At 43.2% G+C, this 23522-nt stretch overlaps 1 protein-coding gene and 1 non-coding gene across 2 annotated transcripts in view; both read left to right on the forward strand.

The window, feature by feature from the left end:
• The first annotated feature begins 464 nt into the window (after positions 1-464).
• LOC106574198 (bcl-2-related ovarian killer protein homolog A) overlaps positions 465-23522 on the forward strand; it is a 42101-nt gene continuing 19043 nt past the window's right edge. The window contains exons 1-2 of the mRNA XM_014149864.2: positions 465-829; positions 20670-20798. Of these exons, the coding sequence (XP_014005339.1) occupies positions 607-829; positions 20670-20798 (352 nt within the window). The 5' untranslated portion in view covers positions 465-606. The remainder of the gene's footprint in view (positions 830-20669; positions 20799-23522) is intronic.
• On the forward strand, positions 3505-3580 carry trnas-uga (transfer RNA serine (anticodon UGA)). Its single transcript has one exon. It is a non-coding gene; the product is annotated as a tRNA-Ser (tRNA).

Genomic DNA, 23522 nt, shown 5'->3' on the forward strand with positions numbered 1-23522 from the left:
CTGCCTTGTAAGGTACATTTACACGATTTTATACTCAAATGTTTCAGGCTATATACCAATGAATTGTGTATTACAGCCTGATTAATCAGACTACCGATAGAAGTTTCTGTCTAGTGATAATGTAGGTCAATGTATAATCAGGGTAGTTCAATTTGGGCTCCCTGGCGCAGTGGTCTAAGGCACTGCATCTCAGTCCCTGGTTCGAATCCAGGCTGTATCACATCCAGACGTGATTGGGACTCCCATAGGGTGGCGCACAATTGGCCCAGCGTTGTCCGGGGTAGGCTGTCATTCTAAATAAGAATTTGTTCTGAACTGACTTGGCTAGTTAAGTAAAGGTTAAATATATATCTTTAAATCAGCCTATAACTCAAGGAATATGATTTTGGCATTGCCGTGACGGTGAACAAACCAATGCAATTCGTGAAGAGACATTCAATAATCCCTCCTTTTCGAAACGCCCTCAACCCGAGGGAGGAGGTAAGGAAGTAGCATTCTGGTGACAGAGAGAACCATAAACGGTGATCGAGATGGAGGCGCAGGCGGATTAATGCCAGCGCCAGGCAGGCGGGTTGTTTGTGATTAACTGCTGCTGGGGACTGGGGTATGGAGATGTTGCGTCGCTCCTCAGTATTCGCGGCAGAAGTGATGGAAGTATTTGACCGATCCCCCACAGACAAGGAGCTGGTGTCGCAGGCGAAGGCGTTATGCAGGGATTTCATCCATTCCAGACTGAATAGGACCGGAATTGGGTGGTCGAAGCCCGAGCATCAGTTGTCGGCATCAGGTGGGACTCTTGGAGAGATCTCATCTGTCCTCATGTGGTTAGGTAAGAACGCAGTTTGTGTATATTGGTGGGCTACTGTGTCTGTCTGAATGACAGGCTGCGTACCTATAAGTGCTGTATATCCTATTTTATACCATTTTATAAAGCACTTGGTAATAGATTGTCTACAATGTCCAAATATAAACGGAACGATCGTTTTTAAACCAACAATGCATGTTATAGGATGTTCATCCATAAAATTATGATTTAATTCATGGTTTATACACATATGTCCATTCAATAGAAAATTCCGTCAGAAAAACAATTGTCCAAACCACATGTTAAGCATGTTAATGGTAAGTCATCACAGGCATGATCAAAAAGTGTTGTCGGACAAAACGGTACTAAACGGACAAGCTATATAGCAACTAATGGATGCAGATTCGTGAGTTAAAACATGAGTGAAAACATTGGCTTAAATATATATATATATATTTACAAAGCTAACAGACTGAATTTCAATATCCACTTTCGGCGAAGACAATCTGTTCTTGTTTTCATCGTGTATTTCTGAGTCTTTCCTTTTAAATCTCCATAGAAACGGCTGGAGATGTGGAAAAAGATGAAAGCATCCATTTGATTTTGATTAATCCAACTACATTTTGACAACTACGTTTTGACATTAATTTCGTAGCACCCTCTTGAAGTGAGTTTTTACTCCCAAGTCAATACTCCATATTACGGAACGGAATACGGTACCGCTAGTTCTCTTGCTGGAAGGATGTATAGAAATGTACCATTTCCCCGTAGGGATTCTTTAAGAAGACATTTAAGAAAATCCACTAAATTGCTAAACAGTGACACTCAAATTGCCTCCCGTTTGAATTTCCCAGAAACGTGTTGTTGATGTAATTAAAAGCAATACTTTTTCTGCTATCTTTTACAGCAAACAAAAATTACAAAATTGCATGGGGGACTAACAGGCTAATATTACATTTTGGTTGAAGGAGAAACAGAAAAAGAGACTGTATGATCTGTAATCTTAATTGTGTTTTATTCAAGGTGAGAAATGCGACATGTCCTCATTGGAAATTATGCAACACTGAAACCTAGCCACTCATCTCCTAGCAACAGGAGCTAGCTACACACGTTTTTTTAAGCTAACGTTATGTCCAGACAACATTGACACTCAATATATTTTTGTTCTCATATCTAAACCATATTCAAAATGGAATTTAAGCCAGATATTCTACTTTATTGAAATTGTATCGGTTTCGTTAAATTACGTTGTAATGTCAGACGCTAACTAACTAGCCTGGCTCCCGGGTTCACGTCTCGTCCAAGAAGGACAGCTATGGCACAGCTATGCTAGTTGGCTAGCTAACTCATTGTACCTTGACAACATTGACCTTCATGTAATTAGTTGAACAAAATAAGTATGTTGACTTGCCTTGTTAAATAAAAGTTAAATAAAAAAAATTGATTTTTATTTTATTTTTTTTATCTCAGGCATATTCACAATTAAATTCACGGCAGATTAACTATCTAACAGGCATGAGCTCAGATCGGCTACAACCGTTTTTTTGTTGTTGCATCAAACAAACCTCTCCACTGTAGCTAGCTACGTTAGCCAATCAAACCAATGCTACATACTGTATAATAGCATAATTGTCATGCCCTGACCTGAGAGAGCCGTTTTTCTCTGTTTAGTTAGGTCAGGGTGTGATATGGGGTGGGCATTCTATGTATTTTGTTTCTATGTTTTGGCCAGGTGTGGTTTCCAATCAGAGGCAGCTGTCTATCGTTGTCTCTGATTGGGAACCATACTTAGGCAGCCCCTTTTCCCTCCTTGAGTTGTGGGATCTTGTTTTTGTGCAGCTGCCTTTGAGCAGCCTCAGAGCGTCACGGTTCTGTCTGTTTTACCTGTTTATTGTTTTGTTATGTTTTCCTTCATTAAAGTATGTGGAATTACCGGCACGCTGCGCCTTCGCTTATTTACGACAGGGAGTTCGAGGACAGTGATCGTGACAATAATGCCGCGACAGTTTCATCAAACAGAAGTAAAATGTTACAGCTATGTCTATCTGCTAAATGCCTTCCCTGTAGCTCAGTTGGTAGAGCATGGTGTTTGCAATGCCAGCATGGCGTGTGCGATGCCAGGGTTGTGGGTTCGGGAGCCAGTACAAAAAAAAAAATGCATGTAATGTATGTATTCACTACTGTAAGTCACTCTGGATAAGAGCGTCTGCTAAATGACTAAAATGTCTATTCTTACATTGATATTAGCTACTCTTTGGCAATATTGCTAATATTTTTTGGTGTCCCATCACAAAATTATTTATATAAGTGTTCATGCAATGTTGTTCTGCACGAAGATGGCTGTTGACTGTTGTTGCAGCATCTTAGCATGATTTATCTTGACTTTCTGGCAGTTGTGTAATCTATTCCAGGCATAAGTAATATAGTTGGTTGCGTAGGGCCCACAGATGCTAGGGGGCCCAGACCCAAAACATTTTATTTCGATTTTTTTTAGGAACTCAGTGGGGTGTCAATTTACTTTTGGGAGTAATTATTGTTGGGAGTAATTTCAAAATGTGTGCGTCATTCGTTTTCCTCTTGTTATGTCAGTCGCTGACAGTCACTCAATTAGCCATGTCAGCTAACAATTGTTAGATTGCTAGTTACTGTAGTCTAGCCATGTCACGTTGTATAATTCAATTTTAAAAATATTTTGGGGTGGTCCCGTGTGGCTCAGTTGGTAGAGCATGGTGTTTGAAATGCCAGGGTTGTGGGTTCGATTCCCACGGGGGACCAGTACGGGAAAATCCTTTTTTTTTTTTTTAAAGAATATGAAATGTATGCATTCACTACTGTAAGTCGCTCTGGATAAGAGCGTCTGCTAAATGACTAAAATGTAAAAAATGTAAATGTATACTGATAGGAGACAGGCACGGGAATACAAAATACTTTAAAAAGAAAATTCTCTACCCAAAATAGCGTACGTCATGAACATGACTGGGACGAAGCCCAAAACAAACACGTATATATATAACACAGGGCTGTAAACCAAACAAAGAGCGAGGTGTAAACCTCTAATAAATACATGGGACGAGACCTGTAATAACAAGTGCACACTAACACAGTAACAAGCAAGCCGATACAGCAGAGCACAGGTACTCACAAAACCAACGGACATGGAACAATAATCAGCAAAGAGAATGGGGAACAGAGGGCACATATACAGTTGAAGTCAGAAGTTTACATAACCTTAGGTTGGAGTCATTAAAACTTGTTTTTCAACTACTCCACAAATTGCTTGTTAATAAACTATATTTTTGGCAAGTCGGTTAGGAGATCTACTTTGTGCATGACACAAGTCATTTTTCCAACAATTGTTTACATACAGATTATTTCACTTATAATTCACTGTATCACAATTCCAGTGGGTCAGAAGTTTACATACACTAAGTTGACTGTGCCTCTAAACAGCTTGGAAAATTCCAGAAAATGATGTCATGGCTTTAGAAGCTTCTGATAGGCTAATAGACATAATTTGAGTCAATTGGAGGTGTACCTGTATTTCAAGGCCTACGTTCAAACTCAGTGCCTCTTTGCTTGACATCATGGGAAAATCAAAAGAAATCAGCCAAGACCTCAGAAAACAAATTGTAGACCTCCACAAGTGTGGTTCATCCTTGGGAGCAATTTCCAAATGCCTGAAGGTACCATGTTCAACTGTACAAACAATAGTACGCAAGTATAAACACCATGGGACCATGCAGCCGTCATACCGCTCAGGAAGGAGACGCATTCTGTCTTCTAGAGATGAATGTACTTTGGTGTGAAAAGCACAAATCAATCCCAGAATCCCAGAAAGCACAAATCAATCCCAAATCAAAGGACCTTGTGACGATGCGGGAGAAACAGGTAGAAAGTATCTATATCCACAGTAAAACGAGTCCTATATCGACATAACTTGAAAGGCCGCTCAGCAAGGAAGAAGCCACTGCTCCAAAACCGACATAAAAAGTTTGCAACTGCACATGGGGACAAAGATCATACTTTTTGGAGAAATGTCCTCTGGTCTGATGAAGCAAAAATATACCTGTTTGGCCATAATGACCATCGTTATGTTTGGAGGAAAAAGGGGGAGGCTTGCAAGCCGAAGAACACCATCCCAACCGTGAAGCACGGGGGTGGCAGCATCATGTTGTGGGGGTGCTTTGCTGCAGGAGGGACTGGTGCGCGTCACAAAATAGATGGCATCATGAGGAATGAAAATTATGTGGATATATTGAAGCAACATCTCAAGACATCAGTCAGGAAGTTAAAGCTTGGTCGCAAATGGGTCTTCCAAATGGACAATGGCCCCAAGCATACTTCCAAAGTTGTGGCAAAATGGCTTAAGGACAACAACGTCAAGGTATTGGAGTGGCCATCACAAAGCCCTGACCTCAAACCTATAGAAAATTGGGGGCAGAACTGAAAAAGCGTGTGCGAGCAAGGAGGCCTACAAACCTGACTCAGTTACACCAGCTCTATCAAGAGGAATGGGACAGAATTCACCCAACTTATTGTGGGAAGCATGTGGAAGGCTACCTGAAACATTTGACCCAAGTTAAACAATTTAAAGCCAATGCTACCAAATACTAATTGAGTGTATGTAAACTTCTGGCCCACTGGGGATGTGATGAAAGAAATAAAAGCTGAAATAAATCATTCTCTCTACTATTATTCTGACATTTCACATTCTTAAAATAAGGTGGTGATCCTAACTGACCTAAGACATGGAATTTTTACTAGGATTAAATGTCAGGAATTGTGAAAAAACTGAGTTTAAATGTATTTGGCTAAGGTGTATGTAAATTTCCGACTACAACTGTATACGCATACTAATCGGGGGTAATGGGAACCAGGTGTGCGTAATGAGACAAGACAGTCCGGGGTTGGTGGTAATGAATCAGTGACGCCTAGAAGGCCAGTGACGTAGACCTCCGGAGCTGGTGAACGGAATGAGCAGCAGTACTGGGGGGGATTTGTGACAAGCCAGCTATCTAAACTCGTAGTAATCATGACCGAATACCAACTGGGCATGTAGGGCATGTGCCCAGGGGCTCTTGCATCGAGTCTGTTGATCTACTAATCTTCATCGTGATACTCCAGCCCTCGGGGGCATGATTGGTGTCACACTTTTTCCCCGGCCCCAGCTAACACACCTGATTTAAACAAATTGCACTCCGACGACTAGAGTCTTCCTAGAGATTCACCTGGAAAAACACACTATATATATTATAGTGTCACAAGACTTGTTTGCAAACTGTAGCAACACTAAAACTTTTTTTTTTTAAACAAGCAAATCTCTCATATCTAACCTACATGCTTGTGGTCGACAAAGAAAGCGAATAGGTTTCAAACATTGACTGAATTATAGTCAATGTGTTCACAGAGTTTAATGATGTCTACATGCAGTAGCCAGGGAGAGGTGAGGTGGGGAATGCGATTAGTCTAGATAGAACAGTATTTCTGGTTTTTCCCCTAGCACTACACAGCTGATCCAAATGATCAACATCATCAATTGTTAAAATGATTTGAATCAGAAACAGTATCTCTTCCTCGACTGACCCTGTCCCACACTGGGCTGTACTTGTACTCCTCAGTCTTTCCTTCATTGTTCTTCAGTGAGACGAGGTGGTGGCGTGGGGGGTGCCCTCGGTCTCATTTATCCGAGGCAGGCCTCTCCAGAGGAACACTGAGGGGGGGATAGATGGGAAGGAGAGAAAATTGACATGGTCTTATCAGTAAGGTATGCTATCAGTAAGGTATGCTATTCAATGACTACAGCTTAGCATTCAACACTATAGTGCTCTCAAAGCTCATCAATAAACTAAGGACCCTGGGACTAATCACCTCCCTTGTCAACTGAATCCTGGACTTCCTGACGGGCCGCCCCCAGGTGGTAAGGGTAGGTAACAACACATCCGCCACGCTGATCCTCAACACAGGGGCCCCTCAGGGGTGCGTGCTCAGTCCCCTCCTGTAGTCCCTGTTCACTCATGACTGCACGGCCAGGCACGACTCCAACACCATGATTAAGTTTGCTGACGACACAACCGTGGAGGCCTGATCACCGACAACGACGAGACAGCCTATAGGGAGGAGGTCAGAGACCTGGCCATGTGGTGCCAGGACAACAACCTCTCCCTCAATGTGATCAAGACAAAGGAGATGATTGTGGACTTCAGGAAAAAGAGGACCGAGCACGCCCCCATTCTCGTCGACGGGGCTGCAGTGGAGCAGGTTGAGAGATTCAAGTTCCTTGGTGTCCACATCACCAACAAACTCACATGGTCCAAGCACACCAAGACAGTTGTGAAGAGGGCACGACAAAACCTATTCCCCCTCAGGAGACTGAAAAGATTTGGCATGGGTCCTCAGATCTTCAAAAGGTTCAACAGCTGCACCATCGGGAGCATCCTAGACAATCTGGACCCTCTCTTTCTAAAATTATCCGCCGCCATTGTTGCAACCCCTATTACCAGTATGTTCAACCTCTCTTGCGTATCGTCCGAGATCCCTAAAGATTGGAAAGCTGCCGTGGTCATCCCCCTCTTCAAAGGGGGTGACACTCTAGATCCAAACTGTTACAGACCTATATCCATCCTGCCCTGCCTTTCTAAAGTCTTTGAAAGCCAAGTTAATAAACAGATCACTGACCATTTCGATTCCCACCATACCTAATCCGCTGTGCAATCCGGTTTCCGAGCTGGCCACAGGTGCATCTCAGCCACGCTCAAGGTACTAAACGATATCATAACCGCCATCGACAAAAGATTGTACTGTGCAGCCGTCTTCATTGACCTGGCCAAGGCTTTCGACTCTGTCAATCACCGTATTCTTATCGGCAGACTCAACAGCCTTGGTTTCTCAAATGACTGCCTCGCCTGGTTCACCAACTACTTATCAGACAGAGTTCAGTGTGTCAAATTGGAGGGCCTGTTGTCCGGACCTCTGGCAGTCTCTATGGTGGTACCACAAGGTTCAATTCTTGGGCCGACTCTTTTCTCTGTATATATGAACGTTGTTGCTCTTGCTGCGGTTGATTCCCTGATCCACCTCTACACAGATGACACCATTCTGTATACATCTGCCGCTTCTTTGGACATTGTGTTAACCTCTCTAGGGTATGTGGGACGAAATCGTCCCACCTACTCAACAGCCAGTGGAATCCCGTGGCGCGATATTCAAATACCTTAGAAATGCTATTACTTCAATTTCTCAAACATATGACTATTTTACACCATTTTAAAGACAAGACTCTCGTTAATCTAACCACACTGTCCGATTTCAAAAAGGCTTTACAACGAAAGCAAAACATTAGATTATGTCAGCAGAGTACCCAGCCAGAAATAATCAGACACCCATTTTTCAAGCTAGCATATAATGTCACATAAACCCAAACCACAGCTAAATGCAGCACTAACCTTTGATGATCTTCATCAGATGACACTCCCAGGACATTATGTTATACAATACATGCATGTTTTGTTCAATCAAGTTCATATTTATATCAAAAACCAGCTTTTTACATTAGCATGTGACGTTCAGAACTAGCATACCCACCGTAAACTTCCGGTGAATTTACTAAATTACTCACGATAAACGTTCACAAAAAACATAACAATTATTTTAAGAATTATAGATACATAACTCCTTTATGCAATCGCTATGTCCGATTTTAAAATAGCTTTTCGGCAAAAGCACATTTTGCAATATTCTGAGTAGATAGCTCGCCATCACGGGCTAGCTATTTTGACACCCACCAAGTTTGGCACTCCCCAAACTCAGATTTACTATAAGAAAAATTGGATTACCTTTGCTGTTCTTCGTCAGAATGCACTCCCAGGACTTCTACTTCAATAACAAATGTTGGTTTGGTTCAAAATAATTCATAGTTATGTTCAAATATCCTCTGTTTTGTTTGTGCGTTCAAGACACTATCCGAAGGGTAACGAAGGGTGACGCGCCGGCGCGTATCGTGACAAAAAAATTCTAAATATTCCATTACCGTACTTCGAAGCATGTCAAACGCTGTTTAAAATCAATTTTTATGCGATTTTTCTCGTAAAAAAGCGATAATATTCCGACCGGGAAACCCTGTTTTCGTTCAGACTAAAAAATCTAAAATGGACTCTTCACGTGCAGGCGCGCACCAGTCTCATTGTTCTCTGATCGACCACTTACCAAATGCGCTACTGTTTTTCAGCCATGGCCTGCAAAGTCATCATTCAACGTTCTGCCGCCCTCTGAGAGCCTATGGGAGCCGTAGGAAGTGTCACGTTACAGCAGAGATCCTCAGTTTTCAATAAAGAGAGTGTAGAAGGCCAAGAAATGTTCAGAGAGGGCACTTCCTGTTTGGAATCTTCTCAGGTTTTTGCCTGCCATATGAGTTCTGTTATACTCACAGACACCATTCAAACAGGTTTAGAAACTTTAGGGTGTTTTCTATCCAAATCAAACACTTATATGCATATTCTAGTTTCTGGGCAGTAGTAATAACCAGATTAAATCGGGTACGTTTTTTTATCCGGCCGTGCAAATACTGCCCCCTACCCTAGAGAGGTTGACTAACCTCCATATGAGCTTCAATGCCATACAACACTCCTTCCGTGGCCTCCAACTGCTCTTAAAACGCTAGTAAAACTAAATGCATGCTTTTCAACCGTTCGCTGCCCGCACCCGCCTGCCCGACTAGCATCACTACTCTGAACGGTTCTGACTTAGAATATGTGGACAACTACAAATACCTAGGTGTCTGGCTAGACTGTAAACTCCTTCCAGACTCATATTAAACATCTCCAATCCAAAATTAAATCTAGAATCATCTGTCTATTTCGCAACAAAGCCTCCTTCACTCAAGCCTCCAAACTTACCCTAGTAAAACTGACTATCCTAGGGATCCTTGACTTTGGCAATGTAATTTACAAAATAGCCTCCAACACTCTACTCAGCAGACTGGATGCAGTCTATCGCAGTGCCATCCGTTTTGTCACCAAAGCCCCTTATACCACCCACCACTGCGACCTGTATGCTCTAGTCGGCTGGCCCTCGCTACATATTCGTCGCCAGACCCACTGGCTCCAGGTCATCTATAAGTCTTTGCTAGGTAAAGCTCCGCCTTATCTCAGCTCACTGGTCACCATAACAACACCCACCCGTAGCATGCGCTCCATCTGGTATATCTCACTGGTCATCCCCAAAGCTAACACCTCCTTTGGCCACCTTTCCTTCCAGTTCTTTGCTGCCAATGACTGGAACAAATTGCAAAAATCGCTGAAGCTGGAGTCTTATATTTCCCTCACTAACTTTAAACATCAGCTATCTGAGCAGCTAACCGATCGCTGCAGCTGTACATAGCCCATCTGTAAATAGCCATCCAATCTACCTACCTCATCCCCATATTGTTTTTATTCACTTTCTGCTCTTTTGCACACCAGTATTTCTACTTGCACATCATCATCTGCACATCTATCACTACAGTGTAAATTTGCTAAATTGTAATTACTTGACCTATTTATTCTCTTACCTCCTCACGCCATTTGCACACACTGTATATAGACTTTCTTTTTTTCTATTGTGTTATTGACATGTTTATTCCATGTGTAACTCTGTGTTGTTGTTTGTGTCGCACTGCTTTGCTTTATCTTGGCCAGGTCGCAGTTGTAAATGAGAAATTGTTCTCAACTAGCCTACCTGGTTAAATAAAGGTTAAATAAAAAATGTATTAAAAAAATAAATCCTGACGGGTTGCATCACTGCCTGGTATGGCAATTGCTTTGCCTCTGACGGAAAGGCACTACAGAGGGTAGTGCGAACGGCCCAGTATATCACTGGGGCCAAGCTTCCTACCATTCAGGACCTCTATACCAGGCGGTGTCAGAGGAAGGCCCTAAAAATGGTCAAAGACTCCAGCCACCCTAGTCATAGACTTATCTCTCTGCTACCGCACGGCAAGTGGTACCGGAGCGCCAAGTCTAGGTCCAAGAGGCTTCTAAACAACTTCTACCCCCAAACCATAAGACTCCTGAACACCTAATCAAATGGCTACCCAGACTATTTGCACACCTACTCAGGCTTTTATAAAGCTAGACAGCTTCAGTTAGCTTCAAAGTCAAGCTTTATCTGTACTACGACGGTGGATATTGCTCGCCCGACCGCTTGCAGCTAACTCCAGCAGGCTTGTAACTGCGTGTGCATGTCACACGTGGCTAGTCGAATGCCAAACTCTTCATTGAGACAATGCTGAAACATCAATCCATGGGTGAGTCAGAACTCTTTATTGAAACAATGCTGAAACATCAATCCATGGACAAGTCAGCACCACATTTTAATTTGTGACGAAATCAAAATGAAAGGAAAGTGATCTTCAGACTATGGTGTGAAATAGGCTCTTAGAAGTGACGTCTTTATTTTATTATTTATTGTTAATTGTTGTTCTTTGGTGTGCTTATGGGGTGGCAGGTAGCCTAGTGGTTAAAGCGTTGGGCCAATAACCGAAAGGTTGCTAGATCGAGTCCCTGAGCTGACAATGTAAAAATTTGTCGTTCTGCCCCTGAACAAGGCAATTAACTCACTGTTCCAATGCTGTCATTGTAAATAAGAATTTGTTCTTAACTGACTTGCCTAGTTAAATAAAAATGATCAACGCACAGCCACATTTTCCCACTCCTATCTGTGGAACAGCTTGTTGTGTTCTGGCTATAGACATACAGTATTATCCATAGAAGGGGTTTGAACCTCTAACCCTGGCAATTTGATTGTTTAATCTCATGAGTACACTAGCAATGGCTACCTGTCTTAACTTGAATGGGAACAGCCATCTATGGATTATACAGTGTATTCAGACCCCTTGACTTTTTCCAAAAATTTTATACATTACAGTCTTATTATAAAATATATTAACAAATCTGTTTTCTCATCAATCTATACACATTATCCCATAATGACAAAGCAAAAACAAGTTTTTAGACATTTTTTGAAATTTATGAAAAAAGCAAAACGGAAATATCACATTTACATAAAGTATTCAGACCCTTTACTCAGTACTTTGTTGAAGCACCTTTGGCAGCGATTACAGACCCGAGTCTTCTTGGGTGTGACTCTACAAGCTTGGCAAACCTGTATTTGAGGAGTTTCTCCCATTCTTCTATGAATGCTTGGCATTCAGGCTAAAGAGTTCAATCTTGCTTTCTTCAGACCAGAGAATCTTGTTTCTCATGGTCTGAGTCCTTTAGGTGCTTTTTGGAAAACTACAAGTGGGCTGTCATGTGCCTTTTACTGAGGAGTGGCTTCCGTCTGGCCACTCTACCATAAAGGCTTGATTGGTGGAGTGCTGCAGAGATGGTTGTCCTTCTGTAAGGTTCTCCCATCACCACAGAGGAACTCTGGAGCTCTGTCAGAGTGACCATCGAATTCTTGGTCACCTCCCTGACCAAGGCCCTTCTCCTTCGATTGCTCAGTTTGGCTCGGGAGCCAGCTCTAGGAAGAGTCTTGGTGGTTCCAAACTTCCTCCACTTAAGAATGATGGAGGCCACTGTGTTGTTGGGGACTTTTAATGCAACAGAATTGTTTTGGTACCCTTCCCCAGATCTGTGCCTCGTCACAATCCTGTCTTGGAGCTCTACAGACAATTCCTTCGACCTCATGGCTTGGTTTTTGCTCTGACATGCACTGTCAACTGTGGGACCTTATATAGACAGGTGTGTGCCTTTTACAAATCATGTCTAATCAATTTAATTTACCAAAGGTGGACTCCAATCAAGTTGTGGAAACATCTCAAGGATGATCAATGGAAACAGGATGCACCTGAGTTCAATTTCGAGTCTCATAGCAAAGGGTCTGAATACTTATGTAAATAAGGTTTGTCATTATGGGGTATTGTGTGTAGATTGATGAGGGAAAACATTTATTTAATCAATTTTAGAATAAGGCTGTAATGTAACAAAATGTGGAAAAAGTCAAGGGGTCTGAATACTTTCCAAATACACTGTATGTCTATGGTTGGATGCGGCTGTCAGTTTGCCTTTATGCACATTTCAAAAAACAATCACGCGACAAACGTATAGTTTGGAAACCAAATGCTGTCCTTACTAAATGTTTTATGTGATAGGTATTTTTACAGAAAAAACTTTTTTTACACACACACAAAAACCTTTGATTAATAAAATAGTTGACCAAAGTTACCGCGCTAACTCATTATACCTGATTGGTAGTATAGGGCTCAGGACAAAGCCCTCTCTCTTGTCGTATTCTCTGTCCCACCACTACAGTACTGTGCTCCCAGTTCACACCCATCAAGCTGATCGCTGTGTCTGTGAATGCATCCATCCACACAACCAGAGACATAACTGTAAATCAACCATACACTAACACTATATACAAACAATTAACAGACCAATCAGTAATGAGGAATTGTAGATATACAGTGGGGAGAACAAGTATTTGATACACTGCCGATTTTGCAGGTTTTCCTACTTACAAAGCATGTACAGGTCTGTAATTTCTATCATAGGTACACTTCAACTGTGAGAGACGGAATCTAAAACAAAAATCCAGAAAATCACATTGTATGATTTTTAAGTAATTCAACACCGGTACAATTTTCCAATCTCCGATGACGATGTCCTGAAGTTACTTCTTCTTCTTGTGGCTTTCCGGTAGACTAGGCGCATTGTTGCGTATTGCTGCTTTTCGCAGGTCGGAATGCGGATTGCACATTTTTGGTAAAAAATAATAATAAATTGCACCACCTTAAATTTTAAATTACACCACAATTTATTCCTGCACGTATACACACTCTCCCCCAAAAGACAACACCCGATCCCACTACTTTGGCCCTAAACGATCTTACACCAGACTGTCGGCCTGAGAGGATGGAATCCCTTCTCTCAAGACTTGCTGTAGATCTTCTGCACTGAAATCTCTCACCTCCAACACATTTCACTGCACTTGTCTGGTGACAATAAACAATGTGACAATAAAACCCTGGTGGGGATGACGCCACGAAATCCACCTTCTTTACAATCGATGTATCAGTATTCCTCAACTGTGGAGCGACATTCTGAACCAGCTGCGGTTCATTCACTGCCATATCTTCCTCAGCTCAACTTGCTCCTTCAACTATTTCCCGCACATCTCTGTAGGAGAGCTGTTGAACATCTCGGATCCTTGCAACTTCAAACTCCTTTACCCTAGTAGGGCGCTCCAGGAATTCGGTGATTTCCACCACAATTGCTACACCGTGCATCATAAGATTCTTGAACTACATGTTGATTCCATTGACACACACTTGAGACATCATTTTTGGCACTGTAACGGTGTATTTTTTACGAAGGCTCTTACGTATCCAATCTTTACATGTGTACGCAGATACTCTTCATCAAACATCAGTAAAAACCGACGGGCTTTCTTCCTTCTGTCCATCCACTACATGGTACGGGAAACCGTGCTCCCACCACGCCTGGAATCTTCTTCTTAAGACTTGAAACCTCAATGTCCAGCGATACTCCTGATATCACACCTTTTTAATTGGTGCCCTGCTCTGAAAATTAATGCTCTCCACTTCAGATGTCACCAATTTATGGAGCAACAAAGCTTTGTCCTTCTGCTCTTCCGAGGCGCGTAAAATCAGAGCAAAACCACTCCTGGTAACTCTGACTGACTCTACCTTTCCTAATGCATCCTCTATATCTTTTGACCTCAAATGAATCTCCTCAAGTATACATCATTATTAACAAATCGCACTCCAACAAGAAACCAATGATAATCTACAATGTGCGTTGTTTTTGCTCTATTTTTCATTGCCACGGTCTTCCACTCACTCTCACCCAGCTTGCTTAACGCACCGTCAGAATCAACCAGCGCTTCTAATTCCATCATGATTCCGTCAATCTGTTACTTCTCCAACCTTCTCTCCATATCCTCCATCGCCTCATCCTCGCTACCCGCCGGCATTCCCGCTTTCAAAATAGCAGTTTGAACCAGTCCAACAGCTTTTTAAACAGGGCTCTTGACCCACCAGCCATCCTAATGTTACAGTATGTTATTCAGTTGCCTATGCAAAACCTCTCCCGGTCTTCTTCTTCTTGGTAAGGAATTATGGCGGCCACAAACAAGCATTAGAGGTGCATGCCTTCAACTACTGTACTGGTGTGTAATCAATCTGTAACGGCTGTCTGAAGAAGTAGACCAAGGCGCAGCGTGTTGAGTGCTCATATTTAATTGTAATCGAGACACTTTGAACAAAACAAGAAAATGACAGCCAAACAGTTCTGTCAGGTATAACAAAACACTAAACAGAAATGAACTACCCACAAACCCCAAAGGAAAACAGGCTGCTTAAGTATGACTCCCAATCAGCGACAACGATGTACAGCTGTCCCTGATTGAGAGCCATACCAGGCCAAAACAAAGAAATACAAATACATAGAAAAAGGACATCGAATGTCCACCCAAATCACACCCTGACCAAACCTAAATAGAGACATAAAAAAGGCTCTCTCAGGTCAGGGCGTGACAGTATCCTGGCTCAAAATGGCCAGAAACAAAGAACTTTCTTCTGAAACTCGTCAGTCTATTCTTGTTCTGAGAAATGAAGGCTATTCCATGCGAGAAATTGCCAAGAAACTGAAGATCTCATACAACGCTGTGTACTACTCCCTTCAGAGAACAGCGCAAACTGTCTCTTTTGTTACTTGTCATGCTGTGCGTTTTTTGTTGTTGTTGCGGATCCCAGGAAGAGTAGCTGCTTCTTCTGCAAGACCAAATAAACAGCTCAATGGCATTGTTCGGCCTGACACGGTATTCAGAAAATCCATTCCGGGGGGAAGTTACGTATTGTGGTGTATTCCTTTTATGAAAATGTATGCACAATTAAATCATTATACAGTATAAACAAGTTATTTCATTGTAAGACTTTTTTTTACAGTTTATCTAGTGTCTGTAGTTTAAACTGTTAAAGAGCTGTACCATTTTGAAAACCAAAATAAGTTACCGTTTACAGCCATGTTGTTTAATGCAATTCCAAATAGTTATAATGCACAGTAATAACGTTTGGTGGCAGAACTTGTGTTATTATCAGATCTTCCAGGGAAAAAACCCTGGAAATCAATACAAAAAAAATATGTTTAAGTGAAATATTAGCTTTTGTCTGAAGCCAAAAAAGACCTTCTCTCAAACAGCCTAATACATTAGAAAAGGTTTAGCCCATTAATGTACTTTGTAAAGTAAACATATTTGTTTTCAACGTAAGACATAATCCCATTCCACTCATAATGTCTTTACATGAAGAAAAAAAAAAAAAGTTTACATTACCAAGTACATTAACGGGGTAAACCTACTCTACAAGTATGTATTAGGCTGTTGAATCCTAAAATCAACCCATCCGATGTGAGTACATCTGTTGTTGAAGTACAGCAGATCAGTAAAGGTACAGTACTGTAGCAGTAGTGAAGCTCCTGATGTTAAAATCCCTTATTAGTGAATAGGACAAATTAGATTTAGATTTTTCTGTCTTTTCCCGGCTTCATAAAAAAAAAGAATATTTCACTTTAATAGGCTCTGTTTATAGATCCAGCTATTTTACAGGCTTTCTACAGGCTAGTAGCCAAGCCTGCGTGGTCAGATTAACTTGGTGTTGGAATTTGTCTCTCTGCTCTACTTTTGACCAGAGCCCCTGGATCAGGTGCACCTGACCTGCTGCAGCTAATAGCAGAAATTATACCAGTGTAAAGGAAGATAACTTACTGAAAGATTTGGTGCCTGAACTAGTACCTAGTGAACAGAGAACAGGGACGTCACTAGCGTGGTTCAACATCTGTTTGTACGGTCTTGTCAACTTCATATGGTTGACGAATGACCATAGGAGTGGTCTATACAAAGAGATCCTGTTAAAATAGTATTCCTTATTCTAGTGAGCTGAGCACAAACACACCTCGGACCAGACTAGGAAACCAAACCACCTCACTGGCTCACTACTAGAGGTCTTCACGGGTATCAAAAAAAAAGTTGGACCCGTTCTGAAATGGACCTGGGGCTTTCATACCCGGACCTGATATGCATACAAATATTTTTTTTAAATAGAGACCCATTCCGAACGGACCCGAGGACATCTCGACCCATTATCTATGAACATTTGAACATCTTGGCCATGTTCTGTTATAATCTCCACCCGGCACAGCCAGAAGAGGACTGGCCACCCCTCAGAGCCTGGTTCCTCTCTAGGTTTCTTCCTAGGTTCTGGCCTTTCTAGGGAGTTTTTCCTAGCCACCGTGCTTCTACACCTGCATCGCTTGCTGTTTGGGGTTTTAGGCTGGGTTTCTGTACAGCACTTTGAGATATCAGCCGCTGTAAGAAGGGCTTTATAAATAAATGTGATTGATTGAACCCGTTCCATATAGACCTGGTCTGACCCAGACCCGGTCTGATCCGATTTGTGTACTTTATTAGCCAGAGATTATAATGCTGGAGAGGAGGGGGAGAGAGAGGCAAAAGTGACCAAGCCGACTTGCGCTATAGTAGACTAGTAGCTGTCATAGCTAGGTTATTTATCATCAAAATATGATTACGTAGTACCTATCTTCACTGCATCAACACGAGAGAAGCTAGTCAAGCTAGCTAACATTAGGCTGGAGAATATGCGCTTACTCTTTCCTACAGTAACACACAACAACAACTCCATTCAGAATATAAAGTAGCCTACCTGTTGGCTTTTGGTCATTGTGGCCTATCCTTCTCCTTGAGCTTGTGACTGTAGCCTGGTGCCCCTTTGATGATTTATGATTGGCCAACAACAACAAGCCACACGCGCCACGCTTCACTCTCGTGAAAAGCAAAGAGCAGCAGCATAAATTCTAACATTTCTCTCTCTCTCTCTCTCTACTGCTACAGTCTCGTTCGGATCTGTACGGGTCCTTCCGGACAAGTCAGTTAAAATTACACATACCTGAAACCTGCGACAATCCTTTCCGATCTGACCCAGACTGATCTGACATTATTTAGAGTTCTGGATCCGGACCTGCTCGGGTCTCGGTTATTCAGGTACAGATGGATCCGTTGTTGTTCCCTAGGCGATGAGTTATATTACCTGATTGGCTAAGTACCTGTTATGTTGTTCCCTAGATGATGAGTTATATTACTTGATTGGCTCACTACCTGTTCTGTTGTTCCCTAGGTGATCAGTTGGAGTACCTGATTGGCTAAGTACCTGTTATGTTGTTCCCTAGATGATGAGTTGGACTTCCTGATTGGCTCACTTCCTGTTCTGTTGTTCCCTAGGTGATGAGTTGGACTTCCTGATTGGCTCACTACCTGTTCTGTTGTTCCCTAGGTGATGAGTTGGAGTTCCTGATTGGCTCACTTCCTGTTCTGTTGTTCCCTAGGTGATGAGTTGGACTTCCTGATTGGCTCACTACCTGTTCTGTTGTTCCCTAGGTGATGAGTTGGAGTTCCTGATTGGCTCACTACCTGTTCTGTTGTTCCCTAGGTGATGAGTTGGAGAGTTCCTGATTGGCTCACTACCTGTTCTGTTGTTCCCTAGGTGATGAGTTGGACTTCCTGATTGGCTCACTACCTGTTCTGTTGTTCCCTAGGTGATGAGTTGGAGAGTTCCTGATTGGCTCACTACCTGTTCTGTTGTTCCCTAGGTAATGAGTTGGAGTTCCTGATTGGCTCACTACCTGTTCTGTTGTTCCCTAGGTGATGAGTTGGAGTACCTGATTGGCTCACTACCTGTTCTGTTGTTCCCTAGGTGATGAGTTGGAGTACCTGATTGGCTAAGTACCTGTTCTGTTGTTCCCTAGGTGATGAGTTGGAGTTCCTGATTGGCTCACTACCTGTTCTGTTGTTCCCTAGGTGATGAGTTGGAGAGTTCCTGATTGGCTCACCACCTGTTCTGTTGTTCCCTAGGTGATGAGTTGGACTTCCTGATTGGCTCACTACCTGTTCTGTTGTTCCCTAGGTGATGAGTTGGAGTTCCTGATTGGCTAAGTACCTGTTCTGTTGTTCCCTAGATGATGAGTTATATTACTTGATTGGCTCACTAACTGTTCTGTTGTTCCCTAGGTGATCAGTTGGAGTACCTGATTGGCTAAGTACCTGTTATGTTGTTCCCTAGATGATGAGTTGGACTTCCTGATTGGCTCACTACCTGTTCTGTTGTTCCCAAGGTGATGAGTTGGAGAGTTCCTGATTGGCTCACTACCTGTTCTGTTGTTCCCTAGGTGATGAGTTGGACTTCCTGATTGGCTCACTACCTGTTCTGTTGTTCCCTAGGTGATGAGTTGGAGAGTTCCTGATTGGCTCACTACCTGTTCTGTTGTTCCCTAGGTGATGAGTTGGAGTTCCTGATTGGCTCACTACCTGTTCTGTTGTTCCCTAGGTGATGAGTTGGAGAGTTCCTGATTGGCTCACTACCTGTTCTGTTGTTCCCTAGGTGATGAGTTGGACTTCCTGATTGGCTCACTACCTGTTCTGTTGTTCCCTAGGTGATGAGTTGGAGAGTTCCTGATTGGCTCACTACCTGTTCTGTTGTTCCCTAGGTGATGAGTTGGAGTTCCTGATTGGCTCACTACCTGTTCTGTTGTTCCCTAGGTGATGAGTTGGAGTACCTGATTGGCTCACTACCTGTTCTGTTGTTCCCTAGGTGATGAGTTGGAGTACCTGATTGGCTAAGTACCTGTTCTGTTGTTCCCTAGGTGATGAGTTGGAGTTCCTGATTGGCTCACTACCTGTTCTGTTGTTCCCTAGGTGATGAGTTGGAGAGTTCCTGATTGGCTCACCACCTGTTCTGTTGTTCCCTAGGTGATGAGTTGGACTTCCTGATTGGCTCACTACCTGTTCTGTTGTTCCCTAGGTGATGAGTTGGAGTTCCTGATTGGCTAAGTACCTGTTCTGTTGTTCCCTAGATGATGAGTTATATTACTTGATTGGCTCACTAACTGTTCTGTTGTTCCCTAGGTGATCAGTTGGAGTACCTGATTGGCTAAGTACCTGTTATGTTGTTCCCTAGATGATGAGTTGGACTTCCTGATTGGCTCACTTCCTGTTCTGTTGTTCCCTAGGTGATGAGTTGGAGTACCTGATTGGCTCACTACCTGTTCTGTTGTTCCCAAGGTGATGAGTTGGAGAGTTCCTGATTGGCTCACTACCTGTTCTGTTGTTCCCTAGGTGATGAGTTGGACTTCCTGATTGGCTCACTACCTGTTCTGTTGTTCCCTAGGTGATGAGTTGGAGAGTTCCTGATTGGCTCACTACCTGTTCTGTTGTTCCCTAGGTGATGAGTTGGAGTTCCTGATTGGCTCACTACCTGTTCTGTTGTTCCCTAGGTGATGAGTTGGAGTACCTGATTGGCTCACTACCTGTTCTGTTGTTCCCTAGGTGATGAGTTGGAGTACCTGATTGGCTAAGTACCTGTTCTGTTGTTCCCTAGGTGATGAGTTGGAGTTCCTGATTGGCTCACTACCTGTTCTGTTGTTCCCTAGGTGATGAGTTGGAGAGTTCCTGATTGGTTCACTACCTGTTCTGTTGTTCTCTAGGTGATGAGTTGGAGTTCCTGATTGGCTCACTACCTGTTCTGTTGTTCCCTAGGTGATCAGTTGGAGTACCTGATTGGCTAAGTACCTGTTATGTTGTTCCCTAGGTGATGAGTTGGAGAGTTCCTGATTGGCTCACTACCTGTTCTGTTGTTCCCTAGGTGATGAGTTGGAGTTCCTGATTGGCTCACTACCTGTTCTGTTGTTCCCTAGATGATGAGTTATATTACTTGATTGGCTCACTACCTGTTCTGTTGTTCCCTAGGTGATGAGTTGGAGTTCCTGATTGGCTCACTACCTGTTCTGTTGTTCCCTAGGTGATGAGTTGGAGTTCCTGCGGCCCAACATCTACCGTAACGTAGCTCGTCAGCTGAACATCACCGTTGCGTCTGAGAGTGTGGTGTCTGATGCCTTCCTGGCTGTGGCTGCAGAGATCTTCTCCACCGGTAGGTCAATAACTATTCACTACCACACCAGTAGGACTATACCTTTCTGACAACAAGCCTGGGGCAAACAAACAATTGCTCATTTTACATGACCTGTGTTGACTCGGATGTGATCTTTTCAGCAGCATGTTTCCATCTACTATCTACAATATGGTGGATTCATAACCAGGCCAGCTCAACTTGATTTGGCTTGGCTTAGTTCGCCGTAGTACTGTAACATATATTATAATGTATGGACGACACTACTCTGATTATAATGTATCTGGGTTGTAACATGATGCCAGTGGCAATGTTAGTACAGAGTTCTTGTATTGTGGCAAATATTAGCACAAGTATTCATGAAAAAGAGAAGTAAGGAAGCACAGAGGATGTTGGGGGCCTTTAGCTGTGTGCTTTGTTTAGAAAAGGAGGAACTAGTGGATTCATTATCAATCAAACACAATGAAGATATTTCAACTTCGGGAGCACTTTGCTTGACTCACTTCAAGGAAGACCAGCTCTCAGTGTGGTGTGTTACATTTATTTTACCACTCTTTAAAATGATTTACTGACAGGGTGCTAAAGCATAGTTCTGTGGGAGAAGGGAGAAATAGACCACTTCTGATATTTCTGTACAGATTCAGTCTTTTTCTGTCTTTTAAGTTTAGATTAAAAGCTCATAGAGCTTCAGGGGATTTTACAACGTAAACACACTCTGAGCAACCTGGAGCCTGTAGAGGAGAGATTGAGACTCAGCAATGAGCCTGTAGAGGAGAGATTGAGACTCAGCCATGAGCCTGTAGAGAAGAGATTGAGACTCAGCCATGAGCCTGTAGAGGAGTGATTGAGACTCAGCAATGAGCCTGTAGAGGAGTGATTGAGACTCAGCAATGAGCCTGTAGAGGAGTGATTCAGACTCAGCCATGAGCCTGTAGAGGAGTGATTCAGACTCAGCCATGAGCCTCTAGAGAAGAGATTGAGACTCAGCCATGAGCCTGTAGAGGAGAGATTGAGACTCAGCCATGAGCCTGTAGAGCAGTGATTGAGACTCAGCCATGAGCCTGTAGAGGAGAGATTGAGACTCAGCCATGAGCCTGTAGAGGAGAGATTGAGACTCAGCCATGAGCCTGTAGAGGAGAGATTGAGACTCAGCCATGAGCCTGTAGAGGAGTGATTGAGACTCAGCCATGAGCCTGTAGAGGAGAGATTTAGACTCAGCCATGAGCCTGTAGAGGAGAGATTGAGACTCAGCCATGAGCCTGTAGAGGAGAGATTGAGACTCAGCCATGAGCCTGTAGAGCAGTGATTGAGACTCAGCCATGAGCCTGTAGAGGAGAGATTGAGACTCAGCAATGAGCCTGTAGAGGAGAGATTGAGACTCAGCCATGAGCCTGTAGAGAAGAGATTGAGACTCAGCCATGAGCCTGTAGAGGAGTGATTGAGACTCAGCCATGAGCCTGTAGAGGAGTGATTGAGACTCAGCAATGAGCCTGTAGAGGAGTGATTCAGACTCAGCCATGAGCCTGTAGAGGAGTGATTCAGACTCAGCCATGAGCCTGTAGAGAAGAGATTGAGACTCAGCCATGAGCCTGTAGAGGAGAGATTGAGACTCAGCCATGAGCCTGTAGAGCAGTGATTGAGACTCAGCCATGAGCCTGTAGAGGAGAGATTGAGACTCAGCCATGAGCCTGTAGAGGAGAGATTGAGACTCAGCCATGAGCCTGTAGAGGAGAGATTGAGACTCAGCCATGAGCCTGTAGAGGAGAGATTGAGACTCAGCCATGAGCCTGTAGAGGAGTGATTGAGATTCAGCCATGAGCCTGTAGAGGAGTGATTGAGACTCAGCCATGAGCCTGTAGAGGAGTGATTGAGACTCAGCCATGAGCCTGTAGAGGAGTGATTGAGACTCAGCAATGAGCCTGTAGAGGAGTGATTCAGACTCAGCCATGAGCCTGTAGAGGAGTGATTCAGACTCAGCCATGAGCCTGTAGAGAAGAGATTGACACTCAGCCATGAGCCTGTAGAGGAGAGATTGAGACTCAGCCATGAGCCTGTAGAGGAGAGATTGAGACTCAGCCATGAGCCTGTAGAGGAGAGATTGAGACTCAGCCATGAGCCTGTAGAGGAGTGATTGAGACTCAGCCATGAGCCTGTAGAGGAGAGATTTAGACTCAGCCATGAGCCTGTAGAGAAGCGCGATTGAGACTCAGCCATGAGCCTGTAGAGGGGAGATTGAGACTCAGCCATGAGCCTGTAGAGGAGAGATTGAGACTCAGCCATGAACCTGTAGAAGACAGATTGAGACTCCGCCATGAGCCTGTAGACAGATTGAGACTCAGCCATGAGCCTGTAGAGGACAAATTGAGACTCAGCCATGAGCCTGTAGAGGAGAGATTGAGACTCAGCCATGAGCCTGTAGAGGAGTGATTGAGACTCAGCCATGAGCCTGTAGAGGAGAGATTGAGACTCAGCCATGAGCCTGTAGAGGAGAGATTGAGACTCAGCCATGAGTCTGTACAGTAGAGATTGAGACTCCGCCATGAGTCTGTAGAAGCCTGAACAATCATTCGTCCAGGAGCCTTAAGACTGGAGACTGAAAAATGTCTTTATGCTGCTGCTCTGGGCTTCATATTCATAAAATTAGGAGTCCTGATCTAGAGTCAGTTTTGCCTCTTCACACTTGGTAGATTTTTTGCCAAAATACCCTCTGTTATAAATATACTGCAAACTGGTGACGTCACGACC

This window comes from Salmo salar, chromosome ssa16, assembly GCF_905237065.1.
Source record: "Salmo salar chromosome ssa16, Ssal_v3.1, whole genome shotgun sequence".
Classification (NCBI taxonomy): domain Eukaryota; kingdom Metazoa; phylum Chordata; class Actinopteri; order Salmoniformes; family Salmonidae; genus Salmo; species Salmo salar.